The sequence below is a fragment of the Erithacus rubecula genome, assembly GCF_903797595.1.
Source record: "Erithacus rubecula genome assembly, chromosome: 3".
Lineage (NCBI taxonomy): Eukaryota > Metazoa > Chordata > Aves > Passeriformes > Muscicapidae > Erithacus > Erithacus rubecula.
Window position 1 is genome coordinate 67,787,533 of NC_136689.1, and position 23,201 is coordinate 67,810,733.

At 43.6% G+C, this 23,201-nt stretch overlaps 1 protein-coding gene across 1 annotated transcript; it reads right to left on the reverse strand.

The window, feature by feature from the left end:
* Window positions 1-552: 552 nt before the first annotated feature.
* LOC306798951 (uncharacterized protein) lies at window positions 553-22,984 on the reverse strand. The gene is given in 17 exon segments (XM_079299359.1): window positions 553-1,022; window positions 1,523-1,690; window positions 3,167-3,309; window positions 3,555-3,672; window positions 4,296-4,433; window positions 5,312-5,489; window positions 5,845-5,948; window positions 6,609-6,862; window positions 7,796-8,068; window positions 8,071-8,191; window positions 8,850-9,017; window positions 10,040-10,182; window positions 10,428-10,545; window positions 11,165-11,302; window positions 12,173-12,350; window positions 20,535-20,643; window positions 22,780-22,984. Coding segments are annotated over 15 exon segments (2,640 nt in total). The 5' UTR covers window positions 12,341-12,350; window positions 20,535-20,643; window positions 22,780-22,984; the 3' UTR covers window positions 553-614.
* Window positions 22,985-23,201: the final 217 nt, after the last annotated feature.

Consider the following 23,201-nt stretch of genomic DNA (forward strand, 5'->3'; position numbering starts at 1 on the left):
ATAAACCCAGGTGTCCTGGGCTCATGAAACAAAGGTACTCGCCTTGCAAATACCTCACAGGGACATCTGGTACTAATGTATACTTTGGTTCCCATTTTTCTCTAAGTGTTTCTTCAGGTATTATCCAAACACACACATCTACAAAGGATGCTCAGCAATACCTGGAACAGGCTGCCATTAACTCCTTTCAGTTCCAGGCAATGTATTCAGGCACTAAATGGATGAGACTGTAAGGTAAAAGGGGAGAGCAGCTACAAATGTGCTCCAGCCTTGTCACAAGCAAAAGTAACTCCTGCTCTCCCATGGGCTCTCACTGCCTGACTCTGCCTGCTGGACAACAGAAGTAAAGTCCAGCACCAAGGCAATGCTCCTGGAACAAATTCTTGTGTCTGCAAGAACCTGGAGATCTCTGCACCCAGGTGCAGGAGGGAACGGACATGACAAGTGCTGTGTTTGTCTGAACAGCTCAGATATTCCTGCCAAGCCAAAGATCAAGACTACAGAAGAAGCTTCAGGCACAGCTGAAAGAGAATTAGTGTAAAATAAGTGACCTTGTTCTAGAAAAATGTAAATTTATTATGTGATGGAACCTTTGGTGCCAAGGTATCTACTCCTTAGGGACAGCAAAATCTGCCACAGAACAAAATGCTGCGAGTTTTGTTGTGCCTGATGAAGAAGAGGAAGGGATGGTCAGCAGTGAATTCTGCTGTGGCCATTATTCCAGAACAGCCACACAATAGCACAGCTGTGGCAGCAGCTGCTTCAGTGCCTTCTTCATTGACTTCCACAAAGGACTTGTGAACCACTTCAGAGAGCACCAGCTCCTTGCCAGATGACATTCCTGAAAAATCTGCCTTGCTCAATTCAAATGCATCAGGCATCCCCATGCTGCTCAGAACAGGTTTAAGATTGTAATCTTCTTCCACTTTAAATCTGGGTAAAGACACCATCACCAATGTAGACTTCATATTTTCTGGACTGATACAACCCATCAGCTTCTCATATGTAAGTTCTCTTTCCAGCTGAAGGAAAATTCCAAATTTACTTAATTACAATGAGAATTGAATCAATATTACATAACCCAAGTAGTGATTTCTGAGTGTTTCTTCACTCTGGATATAACATGCATCTTTTTTTTACCCTGGGTCTAGCACGAAGACTGTAGGGGTTTCATTTCCATAGGGAAACAAAAGACTCAAGAAACTTTATTAATAAACTCCTTGCCCAGAGTGCCAAAGAGCCCAAATTTGTATGCTACCCTCACCACGAAAGACATCCTGCCCTTTCCTGTGAGCCTCTTTCCAGGCAGTGAGCCACACACCACCTGCCAGCTGCTGCCTAAGGGAGCAGCACTGCCATAGGGGGCAGGCACTTTGGGGACAGCCAGCAGAGAGACATTTCTGCTGGCCTTGAGCACCAGCGACACCATTGCTCTGCAACTGAACTGCACATCTCTGTGCAATATCAGACTTTCTTTCCTGGAAGGATTCAGGCTGTCCTTGCACTCAGATCAACAACTTACTCTTTCCAAGCCTGTGGATCCATCCTGGATGGCATCAGGGAGCAGGATGATCATGCTCAGTTCATTACCCACATAGGGCAGCTCAAGGATTTTGGTCTGGAAGTCCCCAATGTAGGCCATGTTAAAATTTGCCTCCTTGAACATCATCTGCACAGGTCTGGTTTCATTCTAGAAATCAAGAGATGTCAACAGTTACTGCTGAGTTATTCTGCTGCTCTCAAACTACAAAGCAGGCTGCCAGTTACTCAAGGCCTTTTAGGATATGACCAAAGAGAACTGATCACACACCACAGAGTTCAGCCCCACTGATCCCTTGAGAGGCCACCTAGAACAGAGGCTAAAGAGTGTTAGATGATAAAGGTAGATATTTATTTTTAGGCCTTCAAAGGGTACACCTTGGGCATTGCAGGAGTCTCACAGAAACTACACCCAAGATGGATGGGCAGCTGTCACAGGTTTTTCAGCCAGATGCAAGTTTGGTCTATTTGCATATCAGAGGTTAATTGTCCAAATACAGTTTCAGGCAATGGAGTGCCATGGTTACATTTTTTCCTCTCCATTTCACTTTTGTTTACATTTTCTGAGGCCTGAAAAGATGAGATGTCCTTTGGTTTCAGGCTTAGAGAGAAACTGTTTTGTCTCAAAAAAAGGGAGAACACTAGCTGACAGTTTATGGAGTTTTAGAGTAATCAACTAAGCAGCAGTGATTTGAAAAATATAAAGGATAAAACTTAAGGCATCACCACCACTGCCTTTTGCAAAGCCTGAGATATAAACTAGCCACGAGCAGCAGTAGCACACAATATTCCACCACAACTCAAAAGGAGTTCAGCCCAATATTGGTGTTGCATCTTGAAACCTGGTTCTAAGCTTCCACAGCTGCAGGGAAGCAGGGAATAGAAAATGGAATACTGCCTCTGGATACTCATGCCAGGTCTTTCAACACATTCCCACACGGAGAGAGCAAAGTGTCAGGAAACGAGTCACTCCAGCAGTCTCTGAATGCTGCTGGAGGTAGTATGGGGTAGCAGAAACATTCCCTTATTTTAAAGTTCTATGAGGACTATCAAACATTCTTGGATTTATTTCACCACTGAGGGAAGGGACAGTTTCCAGACAGGCATGAGAGTTTCAATTTTCCACAACTGTTGCTTCAAGCAGCTGAGCTAAGGAAGGCACATGACCAATTCTTTTTAAAGACTTCTGGAGGCCAACCCAGAGCTGCAGGGGATCCTGAGGGGCAGCCATGGCTGCCCATGCCAGGGGCCAAGTCTTCCCCAGGAGCACTGATCTACTTCTGAAAACAAGACTGCACAGAACACAGCTCTTCAAAAGAAATTTCTTTCCCATTTATTTTGTATTGGCTCAGGGGCAGAAATGCAGCAGGAAAGCAATGACTGGAGAAGACGTAAATTCACAAGATTTATCAACTGTCTTTGTGCTATACAAAAGTTTGTAGTAATTATGTGAAGGTTCTGAGCAACTCAGGAAAGAGTGTGTTCCTAGGGAAGGGAGAGGACATAAAGAATATCATATAGCATACCCAAGGTAACCCTCCCTGAAACATTAAATTTCTTCTTGAAGGTGGCCATTTCAGACAATATCCACCTAACAGTGTATTGTCAGGGTTTTAGCACATCATACCTTATTAATTTGGAATGGCTTTTTTGTGGTATTCTGTTTCCAGAATGTGTCCTCCCAGTTGCCTTTGAAATAGCTGGCATTCACCAACACAAGTCTGGTCAGAGAATTCAGAGTTCCCTCTGCCAACAGGTTCTGAATCTTACCTTTAGGATACAAAGAATACACCCACACTAATTAATAGGTTGACATGGATCGAATTATATTTAATACCATTCAAAAGAGTATCTATTCTGCATATAATACACACAATAGAGAAGAGAATTATGTACCACACAGCAACAGCTCAAAATTTCAGTGGTTTGAATTCACAGTGCTACATCCTGAAGTAGGTGTCTACCCAAACCATGGCTGCCATTTAACACAACTGGGCACTTGGCAAAGCACTCACCTTCAGTCCTCTCCTCCACCCAGCCATTGATTTGTTTCCTGGCATCCTCCCAAGCATGCAGGAAGTCCATCTGTTCTAGGCCAGCATGGTAGGACTTCTGACTCGACTCTATAAATGACTAACAGGGACAGTCACAACACATTTTCAGCAAAAGATTTTACTCTCATTCAGACACAGATGATTCTTGTAATCCCCCAGGAAATGTGCCTGCTTTTCTCCCCCATCTTCATACAGAGCCACTGAAATTCTGGATCACAAGTTCCTACTAGGATATTTACCACTTATTTGAACTAGGAATTGTTATTAAGTCAAATGGCTTATGCACTGTACTACAAACATTACATAAATCCATTGAAAATTATATGGCTATTTTTTTTTCTTGTTTTCATTTTGAGCTTCAGGGACATGACTTGATTTTATAAGTATTTTTATAAGAATTTTCTAAGAGATACATCAACCATTATTCTTACAGCCAAATATATGAAGGGATCACAGAACCCTGAAGTGTAGAGACTGATGGGTTTTACCATGCTTGGCATCACTTATCCACTCAGAACACAAAACTATTGAAAAGAGGCTCTCAGCCAAGTTCAGACAGCAGACTGGCATAATCCATTTTGCTCCTGGCCGTCAGCACAAATTTTCAAAGGCAGACTCAAAAGCCTGCCATTCTCCTCCAGAAGAAAGAGATAGCAAGTGCATTATAATAAAAATCATTAAAAAAATTTAATGGCTACTTACTGCAAGAAACTCAAAAGTCTTTTCTCCATAGAGCCGGTTTACAGTTCTCAGGATGTATTTGGTGTTTGGACCATTAATTTCAGACAGAAAGGATTGATACCCATTGTGAGCATCCTGAGCATTGTTCAGAGAAAGCACCTGCACAAAGATCAACATCCTCAGTGCTTGAACAAGTCATAAATTCAGGATCAGCAGAGGCAGCAGTCCAAATTTTCCTTCCCCCACACCAAGCATTACAGGGTCACAGAATGGCTCAGGTGGGAAAGGTGCCTTGAGACAATCTGCTACAAAGCCCTGCCCAAGCAGGGACATCTATAGCTGGTGGCTCAGGACTGTGTCCAGATAGATTTTGAATATCTCCAACTATGAAAACAACGTAATGTCGGAGAAAATTTTAGAAAGTACATGAAAACTAAATACAAGTTTATACTCCTCTCCCACTTTGCAAAGGAAGAAAACAACCAAACCAAAATGACTGATTCTGCACTTAATATTGTCACTTCCCACATAAAACACATGCCAAGAGATAATTGCTACAGAGTAAATTTTTTAAAAGGAGTAAATCAAGTTGCAGTTTTCACTTTGAAACATAGACATGGGATTTAAAATGTATTTTTATTGTTTCGCTCCATTTTCAGAATATGCATCACATGATATTAAGCCCAAGGAAGAAAGGAAAATAAAATAATTATGTAGACGTCAATTAATCCATAAAATATTCTAGGTACCTACTAATTATATATTAAAGAAGATCAGTCTCAAAAACTACAACCCCCTCCCCCCCCAAAAAAAACTAAACTCAGGAACCTCTTTATTCGATAATAACCCAAACTCACATTAAAAAAAACAAAGAAAATGGGTTCTGTTCATACACACACCACAGGAAGAGCTCTGATCACTCAAACCACAGTGGAAATTCCAGTTTAGCACAAGTTTAGCACGTTACAGACTGTAAGATCCATCTCTTGCTCATATAAACAAACCAAATCAAATCCCATGCATTAACTTTAACCTACCTTTCGTATTTGGGCTTCAGTGCTACCTCTTGAGCCCAGCAAAACCATAGACAAAGCAGAAGAAATGCTAAATGGTGAAAAGAACACATTCTGACCACTTTTCTTCTCACACAGCTTTCTTAACAGGTCCAGTGCAAAAGTGGTGTTTGCTGCACAGAGGCTTTCCATGCTTCTGAGCCTGGCACATAAAACACAGAACAAGAATGGAGCTCATTTATTCAAATACAAAACAGTCATTTCCAGGCAGCAAAGGTTGGAAAATGATCACCTCACTGGAGACTGATTTGGTGCCATAAGAACCTGAGATCCCATCCCACATATTTGAATTATTTCAGTGAATTTGAGTCCGCTACTGGATTTCAATCCCATATTTACATGGTCTGACATCTATTGAGGTGATCAGGCACAATAGCAACTTTGTTCAGGACTTCCTGAAAGAAGTTTCTCTTGACTTCACACAGAAAATAATTTGCCTTTTCAGGGCAACCAGAACGAAAGTCACACAGCAGAATGGCAGAATTTCCAACTCTTACATTCTGTAAGTGAACACACCTTCAGTGGTACCTGCAGCTTGCTTCTGTGTGCACACTGGATTTGAACCTGCCAACTGGGCTGGGAAGACTTGGAAGGACTTTGTCTAAAAGAAAGCAAGCTAGCAAGAATTTCATTGTCACTGCAACATTCAGTTCCCAAAAAATCAAAAGAAAAAAAAAATTTAAAAAAACTCAACAAGACTTCCAAAAAAACTAAATACACATCCATACCAAGCAAATATCAGTCACATTCAAATCAGATATTTCTTCCCCACATTACCCATAACTTTACTCATCACTCCAACTTAATAACATTATATATTCAAAAAATTAACTTCATTGTATTATAAGTGGAATTTGGAAGGATTTCTACTGGCAAATCCACGTTCAATTTCTTCAGACTCACAGACACGGCACCCCCACGCCTTCCACTCACACAGCAGCTTTCCCCACACTTCTTAAAGCAGAACTGTCGGGTTTGATGCTTCCTTTCCGACCCAAATACGGGGAGGAGTTTATACCAGAATTTGGGGATTTCCTGCACAGCCCTCCCACACAAATTCCAAGTATCACTGCCAGCTCTCTCCTGCAGACACACAATCGGCACGGCAGCTCGCCAATGCTCTTTTATCAAGCTCTGTGCCAAGGAAAACACCCGCACCGCCCGTCCCAGCATCCAAACCAACAGCCCCGGGCGCGCTTTCACTTTCCTTTCCTTACGGCACCGTGCGAGCCCTGCACCCAAAGCCCTGCACAGCCCGCACCTCACGCTGCCCGACAAGCGCTGCGATTCCGGGAGCCCAGGAACAATCTCCGCCTTCGCTGCCGATGCCGCCCCGCGGCCGAAGGATGCCCGAGGGCGGGCACAGGGCGGAGGCCGCCCCCGCTCCCCTCCCGCAGCGCAGCCCCAGCGCGGCCGAGCCCTGCCCGGCCGGCGACACCCGCGGGACCGCGCCCGCCTGGCCCGGGGCAGCGACACCGCCCCCGGGGCTCTGCCACAAGGGTTTCTGACTCCCGCCTCACCCTGGACAGGACGCGTATCATTTAGGATTGAAGGAGGACAAAAACACCCGTGCAGCCATTACAATCCATTTATTAGTCCAGGAACAGCACCCACAGAACACATCCCAATACAAGGAAAGCAGCTGAGTCTTTGGTATGATACAGGTAAACTAAAGTGCCTAAGAAAATATTCATAGGATAAACACCAGCAGCAAAAAATATTATATAATCAAGGCTTCATCCTTCAAATATTGCATAGGCACCATGTGTCCTTCTGTTACATTCTCTGTTATAGGACCAGAACCAGGTGACAGGGAATAAACCCAGGTGTCCTGGGCTCATGAAACAAAGGAACTCGCCTTACAAATACCTCACAGGGACATCTGGTACTAAAGTATACTTTGGTTCCCATTTTTCTCTAAGTGTTTCTTCAGGTATTATCCAAACACACACATCTACAAAGGATGCTCAGCAATACCTGGAACAGGCTGCCATTAACTCCTTTCAGTTCCAGGCAATGTATTCAGGCACTAAATGGATGAGACTGTAAGGTAAAAGGGGAGAGCAGCTACAAATGTGCTCCAGCCTTGTCACAAGCAAAAGTAACTCCTGCTCTCCCATGGGCTCTCACTGCCTGACTCTGCCTGTTGGACAACAGAAGTGAAGTCAAGCTCCAAGGAGGTGCCCCTGGAACAAGTGGGATGGTTCTTGTGTCAGCAAGAACCTGGAGATCTCTGCACCCAGGTGCAGGAGGGAATGGACATGGCAGGTGCTGTGTTTGTCTGAACAGCTCAGATATTCCTGCCAATCCCAAAATCAAGATGACACAAGAGGGTTCAGGCACAGCTGAAAGAGACAATTAGTGCAAAAGAAGTCACCTTGTTTCAGAGAAATGTAAATTGATTGTGTGATGGCACCTTTGGTACTAAGATATCTGCTCCTTAGGGACAGCAAAATCTGCCACAGAACAAAATGCTGTGAGTTTTGTTGTGCCTGATGAAGAAGAGGAAGGGATGGTCAGCAGTGAAATCCGGAACTCTCGCAACAGCACAGCGATTCATGACCAGCCCAGTGGCAGCAGCTGCTTCAGTTCCTTCTTCATTGACTTCCACAAAGGACTTGTGAACCACTTCAGAGAGCACCAGCTCGTTCCCAGATGAGATTCCTGAGAAGTCTGCCTTCCCTTTAACAAATGCATCAGGCATCCCCATGTTTGTTAAATAGGTTTAAGATTGTAATCTTCTTCCAGTTTAAATCTGGGTAAAGACACCCTCACGTTTCTAGAGTTCATAACTTCAGGTCTAATCCAATCCATCAGCTTCTCATATGTAAGTTCTCTTTCCAGCTGAAGAAAAATTCCAAATTTACTTAATTATAATGTGAATTAAATCAACATTTCATAGCCCACGTAGTGATTTCTTTGTGTTTTCTTCACACATCACATATCATGCATCTGTCCCTTTCTGTGGTTTCGGCATGAAGACTGTGGGGCTTTGCTTTTCATTTTTATAGCAGAATTAAAGACTCAAGAAACTGTATTGATAAACTTATTTCCCAGAGTACCAAACAGCCCAAATTTGTATGCTACCCTCACCTCAAAAGACCTCCTGCCCTTTCCTGTGAGCCTCTTTCCAGGCAGTGAGCCACACACCACCTGCCAGCTGCTCAGCACACAACACCTGTAGGACAAGCCACAGGACTTCCAAAGAGCCCATCCAAATCCCCCTCCACATTCCATCATCACCATACTGTGCCTTCACCACAACCATAGCTGACCTCTGCCCCTGAGCAGGGCCAGCTCTTCCTCCAGAGCCTCTGCCTAAAGGAGCAGCACTGCCATAGGGGGCAGGCACTTTGGGGACAGCCAGCAGAGGGACATTTCTGCTGGCCTTGAGCAGCAGCGACACCATTGCTCTGCAACTGAACTGCACATCTCTGTGCAATATCAGACTTTCATCCCTGGAAGGATTCAGGCTGTCCTTGCACTCAGATCAACAACTTACTTTTTCCAAGCCTGTGGATCCATCCTGGATGGCATCAGGGAGCAGGATGATCATGCTCAGTTCATTACCCACATAGGGCAGCTCAAGGATTTTGGTCTGGAAGTCCCCAATGTAGGTCATGTTAAAATTTGCCTCCTTGAACATCATCTGCACAGGTCTGGTTTCATTCTAGAAATCAAGAGATGTCAACAGTTACTGCTCAGCTACTCTGCTGCTCTCCAACTATGAACTAGGCAGCAAGCTACTCAGGGTCTTTTAGGATTTGACCAAGAAGAACTGATCACACACCACAGAGTGCAGCCCAATCACTCTCTTCTGGAAAGCAGGAGGTAAACATAATGCACAATATTCAACCAGAACACAAAAGGAGATTGATTATTCATCATCCCTATATCCTGTTGGTGTTGCATCTAGAAACCCAGTTTTAAGTTTTTACAGCTTCATGAAACAGAAAATGGAATAATGCCTCTGGATACTCCTGCATGTTTTTCAGTACATTCCCACAGGGAGAGAGTAAGCTGTCAGGAACCCAGTCAGCCCAACAGTCACTAATTCCTGCTGCAGGTAGTCTGGGGTAGCAGAAATATTCCCTTATTTTAAAGTTCTATGAGGACGATCAAACATTCTTGGATTTATTTCACCATTGGGGGAATAGACAGTTCCAGACAGGCATGAGAGCTTCGATTTTCCAAAATTGTTGCTTCAAGCAGCTGAGCTAAGGAAGGCACATGACCAATTCTTTTTAAAGACTTCTGGAGGCCAGCCCAGAGCTGCAGGGGATCCTGAGGGGCAGCCATGGCTGCCCATGCCAGGGGCCAAGTCTTCCCCAAGAGCACTGATCTCGTTCTAAAAACAAGACTGCACACAACACAGCTCTTCAAAAGAAATTTCTTTCCCATTTATTTTGTATTGGCTCAGGGGCAGAAATGCAGCAGGAAAGCAATGACTGAAGAAGACATAAATTCACAAGTTTTCACATCTTTTTGCTCTATAAAAGATTCTAGTAATTATGTGAAAGTTCAGAGAAACCCAGCAGAGAGGGTGTTCCTAGGACAGGAAGAGGGCATAAGGAATCTCATATAGCAAACCCATGGTAACACTGCTTGAGAAAAAGTAGATTCTTCTTAAAGGTGGTCATTTCAGACAATATCCACCTAACCAGGTATAGTCAGGGTTTTAGCACATCATACCTTATTAATGTGGAATGGCCTTTCTCTGGTATTCTGTTCCCTGAAAGGCTTTTCCCAGTTGCCTTTGAAATAGATGGCATTCACCAACACAAGTCTGGTCAGAGAATCCAGAATCCCCTCTGCCAACAGGTTCTGAATTTTTCCTTTAGAATACCAAGAATACACCCACATTAATTAATAGGTTGACATGGATCTAATTATATCTCATATTATCCAGTATATTATGCACTCTGTAATTAACACACAATAGAGAAGAGAATGATGTACCACACACAGCAACAGCTTGAAATTTCAGTGGTTTGAATTCACAGTGCTACATCCTGAAGTAGGTGTCTACCCAAACCATGGCTGCCATTTAACACAACTGGGCACTTGGCAAAGCACTCACCTTCAGTCCTCTCCTCCACCCAGCCATTGATTTGTTTCCTGGCATCCTCCCAAGCATGCAGGAAGTCCATCTGTTCTAGGCCAGCATGGTAGGACTTCTGACTCGACTCTATAAATGACTAACAGGGACAGTCACAACACATTTTCAGCAAGAGATTTTACTCTCATTCAGACACAGATGATCTTTACATTTCCCAAGGCAATCTGTCAGCTTAGCTTCCCCAGCTTCATATAGAGCCACTGAAGTTCTGGCTTACAAGTTCTTCCTAGGAATTATATCACATTTTTGAACTAGGAACTCATACTATTTTTATGGCTTAGGCACTCTACTACAAACTTCTACACTCCATTGACAATAATGTGGGGATTTTTTCTTGTTTTTATTTTGAGCTTCAGGGACACGACCTATGAATTTTTAAATTTTTTTGTAAGTCTTTTGCCAAGAGATACATAAACCATTTGTTCCACAGCAAAATATATGGAGGGATGAGAGAACCCTCAAGTGACACTGATGAATTTTACCTTGCTTGGCAGGTCCAATTAGAATACAAATATAAATTATTTACACAAGATTCTCCACCAAGTTCAGACACCAGGCTGTGTCAGAAGCAATTGCATTCCTGACTGTCAGCACAGAAAATAGGGAAGGCAAACCCTAAACCCTGCCATTCACCTCCAGAGAAAAGTGGTAGCAAGTACATTATCCCATGAAATGCCACAAATTTAATGGCTACTTACTGCAAGAAACTCAAAAGTCTTTTCTCCATAGAGTCGGTTCGCAGTTCTCAGGATGTATTTGGTGTTTGGATCATTAATTTCAGACAGAAGGGATTGATACCCATTGTGAGCATCCTGAGCATTGTTCAGAGAAAGCACCTGCACAAAGACCAACATCCTCAGTGCTTGCAGAAATAATAAATTCAGGAGCAGCAGAGGCAGCAGTCCTGATTTTCCTTGCCTCAAGCCAAGCACTACTGGATCACAGAAAATTTCTGAGCTGGGAAGGGTCCTTTGGGACAATCTGCTACAAAGCCCTGCTCAAGCAGGGACATCTTCAGCTGGTAGCTCAGGACTGTGTCCAGATGGATTTTGAGTATCTCCAACTATGGCAACAACATTTATTTTTGAGAAACTTTTTTTAAAGGATTTAGAAACAAATTATGGGTGTATACTCCTCTCCCACTTTGCAGCGGAAGCAAACATCCAAACCATAATGACTGATTCTGCACTTAATATTGTCAGGTCCTACATAAAACACATGCCAAGAGATATGTGCTACCTGAGCAAATTTTTAAAGAGGAGGAAATCAAGTTTCAGATACTGGTGTGAAATGTAGACAGTGGAATTTTAAAAATAATTTTATGTGTCTCTCTTCATTTTCAGAAAAGGTATCATGTGATATTAAGCCCAAGGAAGGAAACACAATAATTTCTGTAGCCACCAATTAATCAATAAAAAAATTCCAGGCACCTCATGATTACATATTAAGGAAGATCGGCATCAAAAACTACAAAAAATCCCCCCAAAACCAAACCCAGGAACATCTTTATTTGATAATGAACAAAACTCACACTAGAAAACAAAGAAAATGGGTTCTGTTCATACACACACCACAGGAAGAGCTCTGATCTCTCAAACCACAGTGGAAATTCCAGTTTAGTAAAAGTGCACGTTACAGACTGTAAGATCCATCTCTTGCTCATATGATCCCATCAAATGCCATCCACTAACTTTATTTTAACCTACCTTTCGTATTTGGGCTTCAGTGCTACCTCTTGAGCCCAGCAAAACCATAGACAAAGCAGAAGAAATGCTAAATGGTGAAAAGAACACATTCTGACCACTTTTCTTCTCACACAGCTTTCTTAACAGGTCCAGTGCAAAAGTGGTGTTTGCTGCACAGAGGCTTTCCATGCTTCTGAGCCTGGCACATAAAACACAGAACAAGAATGGAACTCATTTATTCAAATACACAACAGTCATTTCCAGGCAGCAAAGGTTGCAAAATGATCACCTCACTGGAGACTGATTTGGTGCCATAAGCACCTGAGATCCCATCCTACACATTCGAATTAATTCATCCATTTTGAGTCCACTACTGGATTTCAATCCCATACCTACACAGTGTGTCATCATTTGAGGTGATTAGTCACTACAACAATTTTGATAAGAACTTCCTGAAACAAGTTTCTCTTGACTTCACACAGAAAACAATTTGCCTTTTTAGAGCAACCACAGCCAAAGTCAGACAGCAGAACAGTAGAACTTGAAACTCCTATCTTCTGTAAGTGAACACACCTTCAGTGGTACCTGCAGCTTGTGTCTGTGTGTGCACGCTGGGTTTGAACCTGCCAGCTGGGCTGGGAGAAGTCGACAAAAGGACCTTGGAAAAAAGGAAACAAACCGGCAAGAATGTTACCATAAATGCAACAATGGCTTACCAAAAAAAAAAAAAAAAAAAAAAAAAAATCAAATACCAAACAATCAAACAAACAAAAACCCCATAAAAAATACTTCCCAAAACCCCTAAAACCCCAGCCACACCAAGCAAATATCAGTCACAGCAGAAGAAGATATTTCTTCCCCACATTACCCATAACTTCACTTTTCACTCCAACTTCATGGCATTTATACAGTAAAAGAAAAAACAAAACAAAACAAAGCAAAACAAAACAAAATTCCTCGCATTATATCTGGAATTTGGAAGGATTTCTACTGGCAAATCCACGTTCAATTTCTTCAGACTCACAGACACGGCACCCCCACGCCTTCCACTCACACAGCAGCTTTCCCCACACTTCTTAAAGCAGAACTGTCGGGTTTGATGCTTCCTTTCCGACCCAAATACGGGGAGGAGTTTATACCAGAATTTGGGGATTTCCTGCACAGCCCTCCCACACAAATTCCAAGTATCACTGCCAGCTCTCTCCTGCAGACACACAATCGGCACGGCAGCTCGCCAATGCTCTTTTATCAAGCTCTGTGCCAAGGAAAACACCCGCACCGCCCGTCCCAGCATCCAAACCAACAGCCCCGGGCGCGCTTTCACTTTCCTTTCCTTACGGCACCGTGCGAGCCCTGCACCCAAAGCCCTGCACAGCCCGCACCTCACGCTGCCCGACAAGCGCTGCGATTCCGGGAGCCCAGGAACAATCTCCGCCTTCGCTGCCGATGCCGCCCCGCGGCCGAAGGATGCCCCGAGGGCGGGCACAGGGCGGAGGCCGCCCCGCTCCCCTCCCGCAGCGCAGCCCCAGCGCGGCCGAGCCCTGCCCGGCCGGCGACACCCGCGGGACCGCGCCCGCCTGGCCCGGGGCAGCGACACCGCCCCCGGGGCTCTGCCACAAGGGTTTCTGACTCCCGCCTCACCCTGGACAGGACGCGTATCATTTAGGATTGAAGGAGGACAAAAACACCCGTGCAGCCATTACAATCCATTTATTAGTCCAGGAACAGCACCCACAGAACACATCCCAATACAAGGAAAGCAGCTGAGTCTTTGGTATGATACAGGTAAACTAAAGTGCCTAAGAAAATATTCATAGGATAAACACCAGCAGCAAAAAATATTATATAATCAAGGCTTCATCCTTCAAATATTGCATAGGCACCATGTGTTTTTCTGTTACATTCTCTGTTATAGGACCAGAACCAGGTGACATGGAATAAACCCAGGTGTCCTGGGCTCATGAAACAAAGGAACTCGCCTTACAAATACCTCACAGGGACATCTGGTACTAAAGTATACTTTGGTTCCCATTTTTCTCTAAGTGTTTCTTCAGGTATTATCCAAACACACACATCTACAAAGGATGCTCAGCAATACCTGGAACAGGCTGCCATTAACTCCTTTCAGTTCCAGGCAATGTATTCAGGCACTAAATGGATGAGACTGTAAGGTAAAAGGGGAGGGCAGCTACAAATGTGCTCCAGCCTTGTCACAAGCAAAAGTAACTCCTGCTCCCCCATGGCCTCCCACTGCCTGACTCTGCCTGCTGGACAACAGAAGTGAAGTCCAGCACAGAAGCAGCGCTCACAGAGCAAGTGGGATGGTTCCTGTGTCAGCAAGAACCTGGAGATCTCTGCACCCAGGTGCAGGAGGGAATGGACATGGCAGGTGCTTTGTTTGTTTAAGCAGCTCAGATGTTCCTGCCAAACTAAAGATCAAGACCACGCAAGAGGATTCAGGCACAGCTGAAAGAGACAATTAGTGCAAAAGAAGTCACCTTTTTCCAGGGAAACGTAAATTTATTATGTTATGGCACCTTTGGTGCTAAGATATCTACTCCTTAGGGACAGCAAAATCTGCCACAGAACAAAATGCTGTGAGTTTTGTTGTGCCTGATGAAGAAGAGGAAGGGATGGTCAGCAGTGAAATCCGGAACTCTCAGTGCACAGCGCATCATCATCACTGCAGCTGTGGCAGCAGCTGCTTCAGTTCCTTCTTCATTGACTTCCACAAAGGACTTGTGAACCACTTCAGAGAGCACCAGCTCGTTCCCAGATGAGATTCCTGAGAAGTCTGCCTTCCCTTTATCAAATGCATCAGGCATTCCCATGCTGCTCAGAAGGGGCTTCAGATCATAATTTTCTTCCAATTTAAATCTGGGTAAAGACACCCTCACCTTTGTAGAGTCCATCATTTCAGGATTGATCCAATCCATCAGCTTCTCATATGTAAGTTCTCTTTCCAGCTGAAGAAAAATTCCGAATTTACTTAATTATAATGAGAATCTCATCAGTGTTACACAAGCAAAAGAACTGATTATGGGGTTTGTTTACATAGTCCATAAAACACATCTTTTTTAACCTGGTTTGTGTATCTCAAGCAAAAACTGCAAGTTACACCTGTCACTTGAGAATATGGCCCCCACTAAGAACATTATCAAACATTTTTTGGTAGGTACAATATAGATTAATCCCATCCATGTGAAGTATATTTCTATAGTAAAAGGTTAAATTGTTCATAGTTTTCTAAATTTTTGACTTGTAGGAAAGAAAGACACAGAAGAACATTTAAGAAGGACACAAAGAAACCAAATCCCCGTTTTTCTATCTCTTTTCCAAAGGTTCATTCTTTATATGAGTCAGTAGCATAATGAAAACACTGTGCTCACAAAGCCCTTTGCAGTCAGTTTTAGAAAACTTTATTAATAAACTCCTCGTCCAGAGTGCCAAAGAGCCCTAATTTGTATGCCATCCTCACCACAAAAGACCTTCTGCCCTTTCCTGTGAGCCTCTTTCCAGGCAGTGAGCCACACACCACCTGCCAGCTGCTCAGCACACAACACCTATAGGACAAGCCATAGGACTTCCAAAGAGCCCACCCAAAATCCCCCTCCACATTCCATCATCACCATACTGTGCCTTCACCACAACCATAGCTGACCTCTGTCCCTGAGCAGGGCCAGCTCTTCCTCCAGAGCCTCTGCCTAAAGGAGCAGCACTGCCATAGGGGGCAGGCACTTTGGGGACAGCCAGCAGAGGGACATTTCTGCTGGCCTTGAGCACCAGCGACACCATTGCTCTGCAACTGAACTGCACATCTCTGTGCAATATCAGACTTTCTTCCCTGGAAGGATTCAGGCTGTCCTTGCACTCAGATCAACAACTTACTCTTTCCAAGCCTGTGGATCCATCCTGGATGGCATCAGGGAGCAGGATGATCATGCTCAGTTCATTACCCACATAGGGCAGCTCAAGGATTTTGGTCTGGAAGTCCCCAATGTAGGTCATGTTAAAATTTGCCTCCTTGAACATCATCTGCACAGGTCTGGTTTCATTCTAGAAATCGAGAGATGTCAACAGTTACTGCTGAGTTATTCTGCTGCTCTCAAACTACAAAGCAGGCTGCCAGTTACTCAAGGCCTTTTAGGATATGACCAAAGAGAACTGATCACACACCACAGAGCACAGACATCACATTGTCTTCTGCAAATAGCTAAAAATCCTGATATTTAATTTTTAATTACTAATGTAGAAATGTCTGTGAAAGTTCCTTTAAGGCAAATAGGTTACCTTAGGCTTTTGTTCACTTAAGAACTAGTGATAAACCACTAAAGTGAGCTAGTAATAAACAGGGACATTGATCTTCACTATAAATGAATAAGTAATTTCAACATACCTATTTTTAGTCCATGTGGTTCCAAACACTATAACAGAGACTTAAAGTATTTTAAAACTAATATCAACAAAATTAGAGCATTATTTTGAATTCTTAGAAGTCATAAAGATAGTAAGAAATTGAGAGATTTTATTCTCATTTTCATTCTCTGCTATCTTATTCCATTTCCACATGGAGTATCAGTTTCTATAATTTACATCATTATTTTTCTTCTTCTCCATTTCATTGCTTTCTTCCTTCCCTCCATGAGATAAACACACAAGGAGCTTTTTGTTATTAAAGTAATGCCAAATGGAATAATGTCCAGACAGAATATGGCAGAAAATATTTTGCAGATGCAATGACACATAAAAAGGATCTATAAGCAAAATAAAAGCCACACAGCAATAGAAAAGCATCCAGTGAGTCATAAGAAGTGCAAGAGTCACAGAAATAATTTTACAGGATGTTGGAAAGGTTCCTGGTATGCCAAGTAACTCTTTGTTACTGAACAGAATGTAAAATAACAAGCTTAAGATTTCAGCTTACACCTTGCATTTCCAATTGTTCACTGAGGACAAGGTGTCAGGAAGCGAGTTAATCCAGCAGTCTCTGAAGTGCTCTGGTAGAGAGTATGGAGTGAGCAGTAACACTCCCTCACTTACAAGTGGCACTTAGAAGTGGTCTTGGATTTATTTCACCACTGCAGGGAGGGATAGTTCCAGACAGGCATGAGAGCTTCAATTTTCCACAACTGGTGCTTCAAGCAGCTGAGTTAAGGAAGGCACATGACCAATTCTTGTTAAAGACTTCTAGAGGCCAACCCAGAGCTGCAGGGGATCCTGAGGGGCAGCCATGGCTGCCCATACCAGGGGCCAAGTCTTCCCCAGGAGCACTGATCTACTTCTGAAAACAAGACTGCACAGAATACAGCTCTTCAAAAGAAATTTCTTTCCCATTTATTTTGTACTGGCTCAGGGGCAGAAATGCAGCAGGAAAGCAATGACTGGAGAAGACTTAAATTCACAAGTTTTCACACCTGCCTTTGTGCTGTAGGAAAGGCTCTAGTAATTATGTGAAAGTTCAGAGAAAAACAGAAAGGGAGTGCTCATATGAAAGAGAGGGAGCATAAGGAATCTCATATAGCAAACCCATGGTAATCCTGCTTAAAAAGTTTAATTTCTTCTTAAAGGTGGTCATTTCAGACAATATCCACCGAAGAGTGTATTGTCAGGGTTTTAGCACATCATACCTTATTAATGTGGAATGGCCTTTCTGTGGTACTCTGTTTGTTGAACTGCTCTTCCCAGTTGCCTTTGAAATAGATGGCATTCACCAACACAAGTCTGGTCAGAGAATCCAGAATCCCCTCTGCCAACAGGTCCTGAATTTTTCCTTTAGGATACAAAGAGTACACCCACATTATTTAATAGGTTGACATGGATCGAATTAGTATCCAGTATATTATGCACTCTGTAATTAACACACAATAGAGAAGAGAATGATGTACCACACACAGCAACAGCTTGAAATTTCAGTGGTTTGAATTCACAGTGCTACATCCTGAAGCAGGTGTCTACCCAAACCATGGCTGCCATTTAACACAACTGGGCACTTGGCAAAGCACTCACCTTCAGTCCTCTCCTCCACCCAGCCATTGATTTGTTTCCTGGCATCCTCCCAAGCATGCAGGAAGTCCATCTGTTCTAGGCCAGCATGGCAGGACTTCTGACTCGACTCTATAAATGACTAACAGGGACAGTCACAACACATTTTCAGCAAAATATTTTACTCTCATTCAGACACAGAGGATTCTTGTAATCCCCCAGGAAATGTGCCTGCTTTTCTCCCCCATCTTCATACAGAGCCACTGAAGTTCTGGCTCACAAGTTCCTACTAGGATATTTACCACTTATTTGAACTAGGAATTGTTATTAAGTCAAATGGCTTATGCACTGTACTACAAACATTACATAAATTCACTGAAAATTATATAGTGCTCTTTTTTTTTCTTGTTTTTATTTTGAGCTTCAGGGATATAACATATTATTTTCTAAGTTTGTTTATCAGGTTTTTGCTAAGAGATGTATTGATCCTTTGTCCCATAACCAAATATATGAAGGGATCACAGAACTCTGAAGTGTTGAAACTGATGGATTTTACCCTGCTTTGCCATATTCAGATCACAGGTTATTTAAAGGAGATTCTCCACCAATGTCAGACACGAGGCACTGTCAGAATCAATTGCACTCCTGGCTCTCAGGCCAGAAGGGTTGGAAGGCCAACTCTAAAGCCTCCCATTCACCTCCAGAGTAAAGACGTAGCATGTATATTATCCCAAGACATGTCACAAATTTAATGGCTACTTACTGCAAGAAACTCAAAAGTCTTTTCTCCATAGAGCCGGTTCGCAGTTCTCAGGATGTATTTGGTGTTTGGATCATTAATTTCAGACAGAAGGGATTGATACCCATTGTGAGCATCTTGAGCATTGTTCAGAGAAAGCACCTGCACAAAGACCAACATCCTCAGTGCTTGCAGAAAGAATAAATTCAGGAGCAGCAGAGTCAGCAGTCCTGATTTTCCTTCAATCTAGCCAACTGCTACAGGATCACAGAAAAATTCCTCAGTTGGGAAGGGACCAGTGGGGACAAACTGCGACAAAGCCCTGCCCAAGTAGGGACATGTACAGTCTGTAGTCTAAGACTGTGTCCAGATAGATTTTGAGTGTCTCCAACTACGGCAATAACATAAATTTTTTGAGAAACCTTTATTGACAGTAAATGTTAAAAAAAAAAAAAAAACAAACCAAAAACCAAAAAAACCCAAAACCTATTATTTACTCCTCTCCCACTCTGCAAAAGAGCCAAACATCCAAACCTACATGACTGATTCTGCAGTTAATATTGTCAGGTCATATGCAAAAAAACATGCCAAATGCTACCTGCTACCTGAGCGAGTTTAAAACAAAGTGTAAACCATGCTAAGACATTCTCATTCATTCTGAGTTTCTTTTTTTATGCGTCTGGTCACATTTTGGAAACATATATTGTCTGATATTAAGCCCAAACAAGGAAGTGGAAGATGTTATTTTATGTAGCTAGATATTGATCAAGCCAACTACCTATTGCTACATATTAAAGAAGATCTGCCTTAAAACTACAAAAAAACCCAAGAAACAAAACGAACAAAAAACCAACCAACCAAACAAAAAAAGCCCCAAAAAAACAAACACAGAAAAAACCCCAGGAAACTCTTTATTTCATAATGAAGGAATCTTCCCCTTCAAAAGAAATGAAAATTGATTCTCCTTGCACTTACATCAGAGGAAGAGCTCTGTTCCCTCACACCACATTGGTAATTACAATTTAGCACAAGTGCACGTTACAGACTGTAAGACACAACTCTTGCTCATATAATCAAAACAATTCCCATCCACTAACTTTATTTTGACCTACCTTTTGTATTTGGGCTTCAGTGCTACCTCTTGAACCCAGCAAAACCATAGACAAAGCAGAAGAAATGCTAAATGGTGAAAAGAACACATTCTGACCACTTTTCTTCTCACACAGCTTTCTTAACAGGTCCAGTGCAAAAGTGGTGTTTGCTGCACAGAGGCTTTCCATGCTTCCAAGCCTGGCACATAAACACAGAACAAGAATGGAACTCATTTATTTGAGTACAAAACAGTCATTTCCAGCTTCCCAGTGTAAACTAGGCAGCAAAGGTTGGAAAGTGATCACCTCACTGGAGAGTGATTTGGTGCCACAAGAACCTTAGATCTCATCCTACACATTTGAATTATTTCAGTGAATTTGAGTCTGTTACTGGATTTCAATCCCATATTTACATGGTCTGACATGTTTTGAGGTGATCAGGCAAAATAGCAATTTTGCTCAGGACTTCCTGAAATAAGTTTCTCTTGACTTCACAGAGAAAATAACTTGCCTTTTCAGAGCAACCACAGCGAAAGTCAGACACCAGAACAGCAGAATTTCCAACTCTTACCTTCTGTAAGTGAACACACCTTCAGTGGTACCTGCAGCTTGTGTCTGTGTGTGCACGCTGGGTTTTGAACCTGCCAGCTGGGCTGGGAAAAGTCAGTAGAATGACTTGGCTTATAAGATAAAAAAAGGAAAGAAAAAATTTACGTCGCCAGCATGATAGGTGACTGCAATTTCCTGTTGTATTACAAAGCAAAAAAGTCAAAGTTCATTTTACTTCCATTTTATTGCCTGCAACCTGGCAACGCACACAATCAAAAACTCAGTGTCTGTCATACTCTATATCCATCTGCTCTAGGTAGTGAATCTGAGATTAAGCACCACACCTATTAAATGAGCAATAAGTACTAGGACACTGACTTAAGCACAGATAAGTATCATAAGTCATCATAAGATGAATGCTGATAATTTTTACTATCTCTATGTTTTGTTCTTCCCTTTAGGCAGGGCCTACTGTTGACATGTTGCTACCAAATACAAAACCACCAACTAATTCATACTACCGATTCATTATCTGAGTCAGAGAGCTGAAATGAGCAAGCTCCCACATGCATGCTTTTCCCCCACAAGAAAATTCCTTGCTAGCAGCTTTACTCATAAACAGTGGCAATTTCATCCTATTTCTCTTCTCCTATAACTTTAAAAAAAAGGATACAACCAAAGAACAAGCATGTTTAGATGGAAACAATCCTCCAATTGTGTCTGAGTAATTTATGCACTGCACAGCATAAAGAGGAGACACAGAGGTTCACATTGGTTACAATGAAACCCAGAATTTTCCTACTGTCCCAGTATCTGCAGATTGCTAGCAATAAGGGTTTTTTTTTTTTATCTCTGGGTCAAAATCACACACGAATAGTGACAGCAGCAGTAGTTATTTTCTTGAAAGTGCCTGTAGGGCTTCCACGACAGGCAAGAATTTATAGACAAAAGGACACAACTGGCACTCTTGGCCTGCCTGAAAATCAAGGGCATTTAACTAAACCATAAATAATATTCAACAGCTGGAACACCAGGCTAGGAGTTACATCTGCACAGTCAACAGCTTTTGTAGCAACATAACTATGGACACCCTTCTCATCAGAGAGAATGAACAATGTGGAATCCACAGTTTAGGAGACCATACACAATGACTGCACTCTAAGGAACAAAAAAACCCTCATGATATAAGCCAGTCAGTTGTAAACTGCTGCAAAGCCCTCTGTGGTCAAAGGTTTTGCTGACAGCAACTCATTCCTCACTCTGCTCTCCCCATGCTCTGCAGGCTAGTGGTGAGACACTTGTGCAGAGGTTTTGTGCTCCTACCACTCTGAATTTGAGGGTATATTCTCAGCAGTGGACACCCATGCCTCAGGACAGTCTTTTTGGACAGAAAGGCTGTGTGTAGATGAATCAGTGAACAGCCACTGCAGGGCCCCGCCATGGGGCAACCACAGCAGGGTGCAGCTCTCCTCCAGCCCATGGCCCAAGAGATGAACTTTTTTCCCACCAAAACTACAATGTGGATCAGTGTTCAGCAAACAAGGACACTTCCCCATGTTGTGTCAGCTACATCAGAGGAGTCTCAAGCTGACTATTTTGAAGTAAACCCCAGAAGGAACTCAGGGCAATGAACTAGGCCATGTCCATCTCCACAAACAAAGCCCTATCTGTGGCACAGATACCCTTTTCCCACTCGCTGAATCAAAGCAGGCTTCCTTGAGGGAAAAGGCTTAATTTAGGATTTGGAGAGTTGGGAGCAATGTTAAAATAGTTGCAGGGCGAGACCGCGGACAGCTCCTGGTGATGGCTCTTATCATCGCAGCTCTCCTGGGGGCGCAGGGAACGGCACGGCCCCTCTCCTGATCCCTGCACCTCCGCCGGGGCAGGGAGGAGTCTGACACTGTCCCAGAAAGCTGAGGCACAAGAAGCCCAAGGTTTGGCCCTGCCTGGAGCGAAGAGTTCCTCTTCCGCCCCCGCCCCGGCCGCGCATTGCCGCGGTGCTGCCGGCGCTCCCACATGAGGCGCTCCAGCCGCACCGCTCCAGCTGCCAGGAAGCAGTGGTGTTTATAGGGAATGTCACGAAATACGGAAGAAAAGAAAGAAAATACGAAACACAGTAAAAGCAACGCCACTGAGCTTTGCTTCTTTAAAAAAACCCGCCACACAAGAAAACCCGTAACAACACAGGCACAGGCTTCCCGTAGAAAACCTTCAGGACAACGCAGCAGCAGCAGCAGCAGCAACAGCGACGTGGCCGCCGCACTCACCCCGCCAGCCGCCGCGCTCCCTGCTCCCGGCAGCGCAGCCGAGCAGAGGGAAGGGACGGGACTCGGCCCCTCCCGGGATCCAGCCGGAGCTGAGGCGTTTCACCCCTGGCCGCCGGGAACGGGCCGGCGCCGCAGCCCCTCCCGCTAAAATGGCGGCCCCCCGCCTGAGGGAGTCCAGCCCTCCCCCCCCCCTCGCAGCTCCGCCGGCCTCGGCCCGTGTTTCTCCGCCTCTGCCTCCCTCTCGTGGCAGAGCTGACAGAAAACAGCCCCGGTCCATGAGGCGTCTTTAGTTACTATTATTTCTGAAGCTAGGATTGCTTTGAGCCAAATTGCGCTTTGCTGTAGCCAGACGCCACACGGGTTTAACCCTTCCTCGCATTCCTGAGGGTCTGAGTGCAGCAAATAGCCCTTAGAGAGGTGTG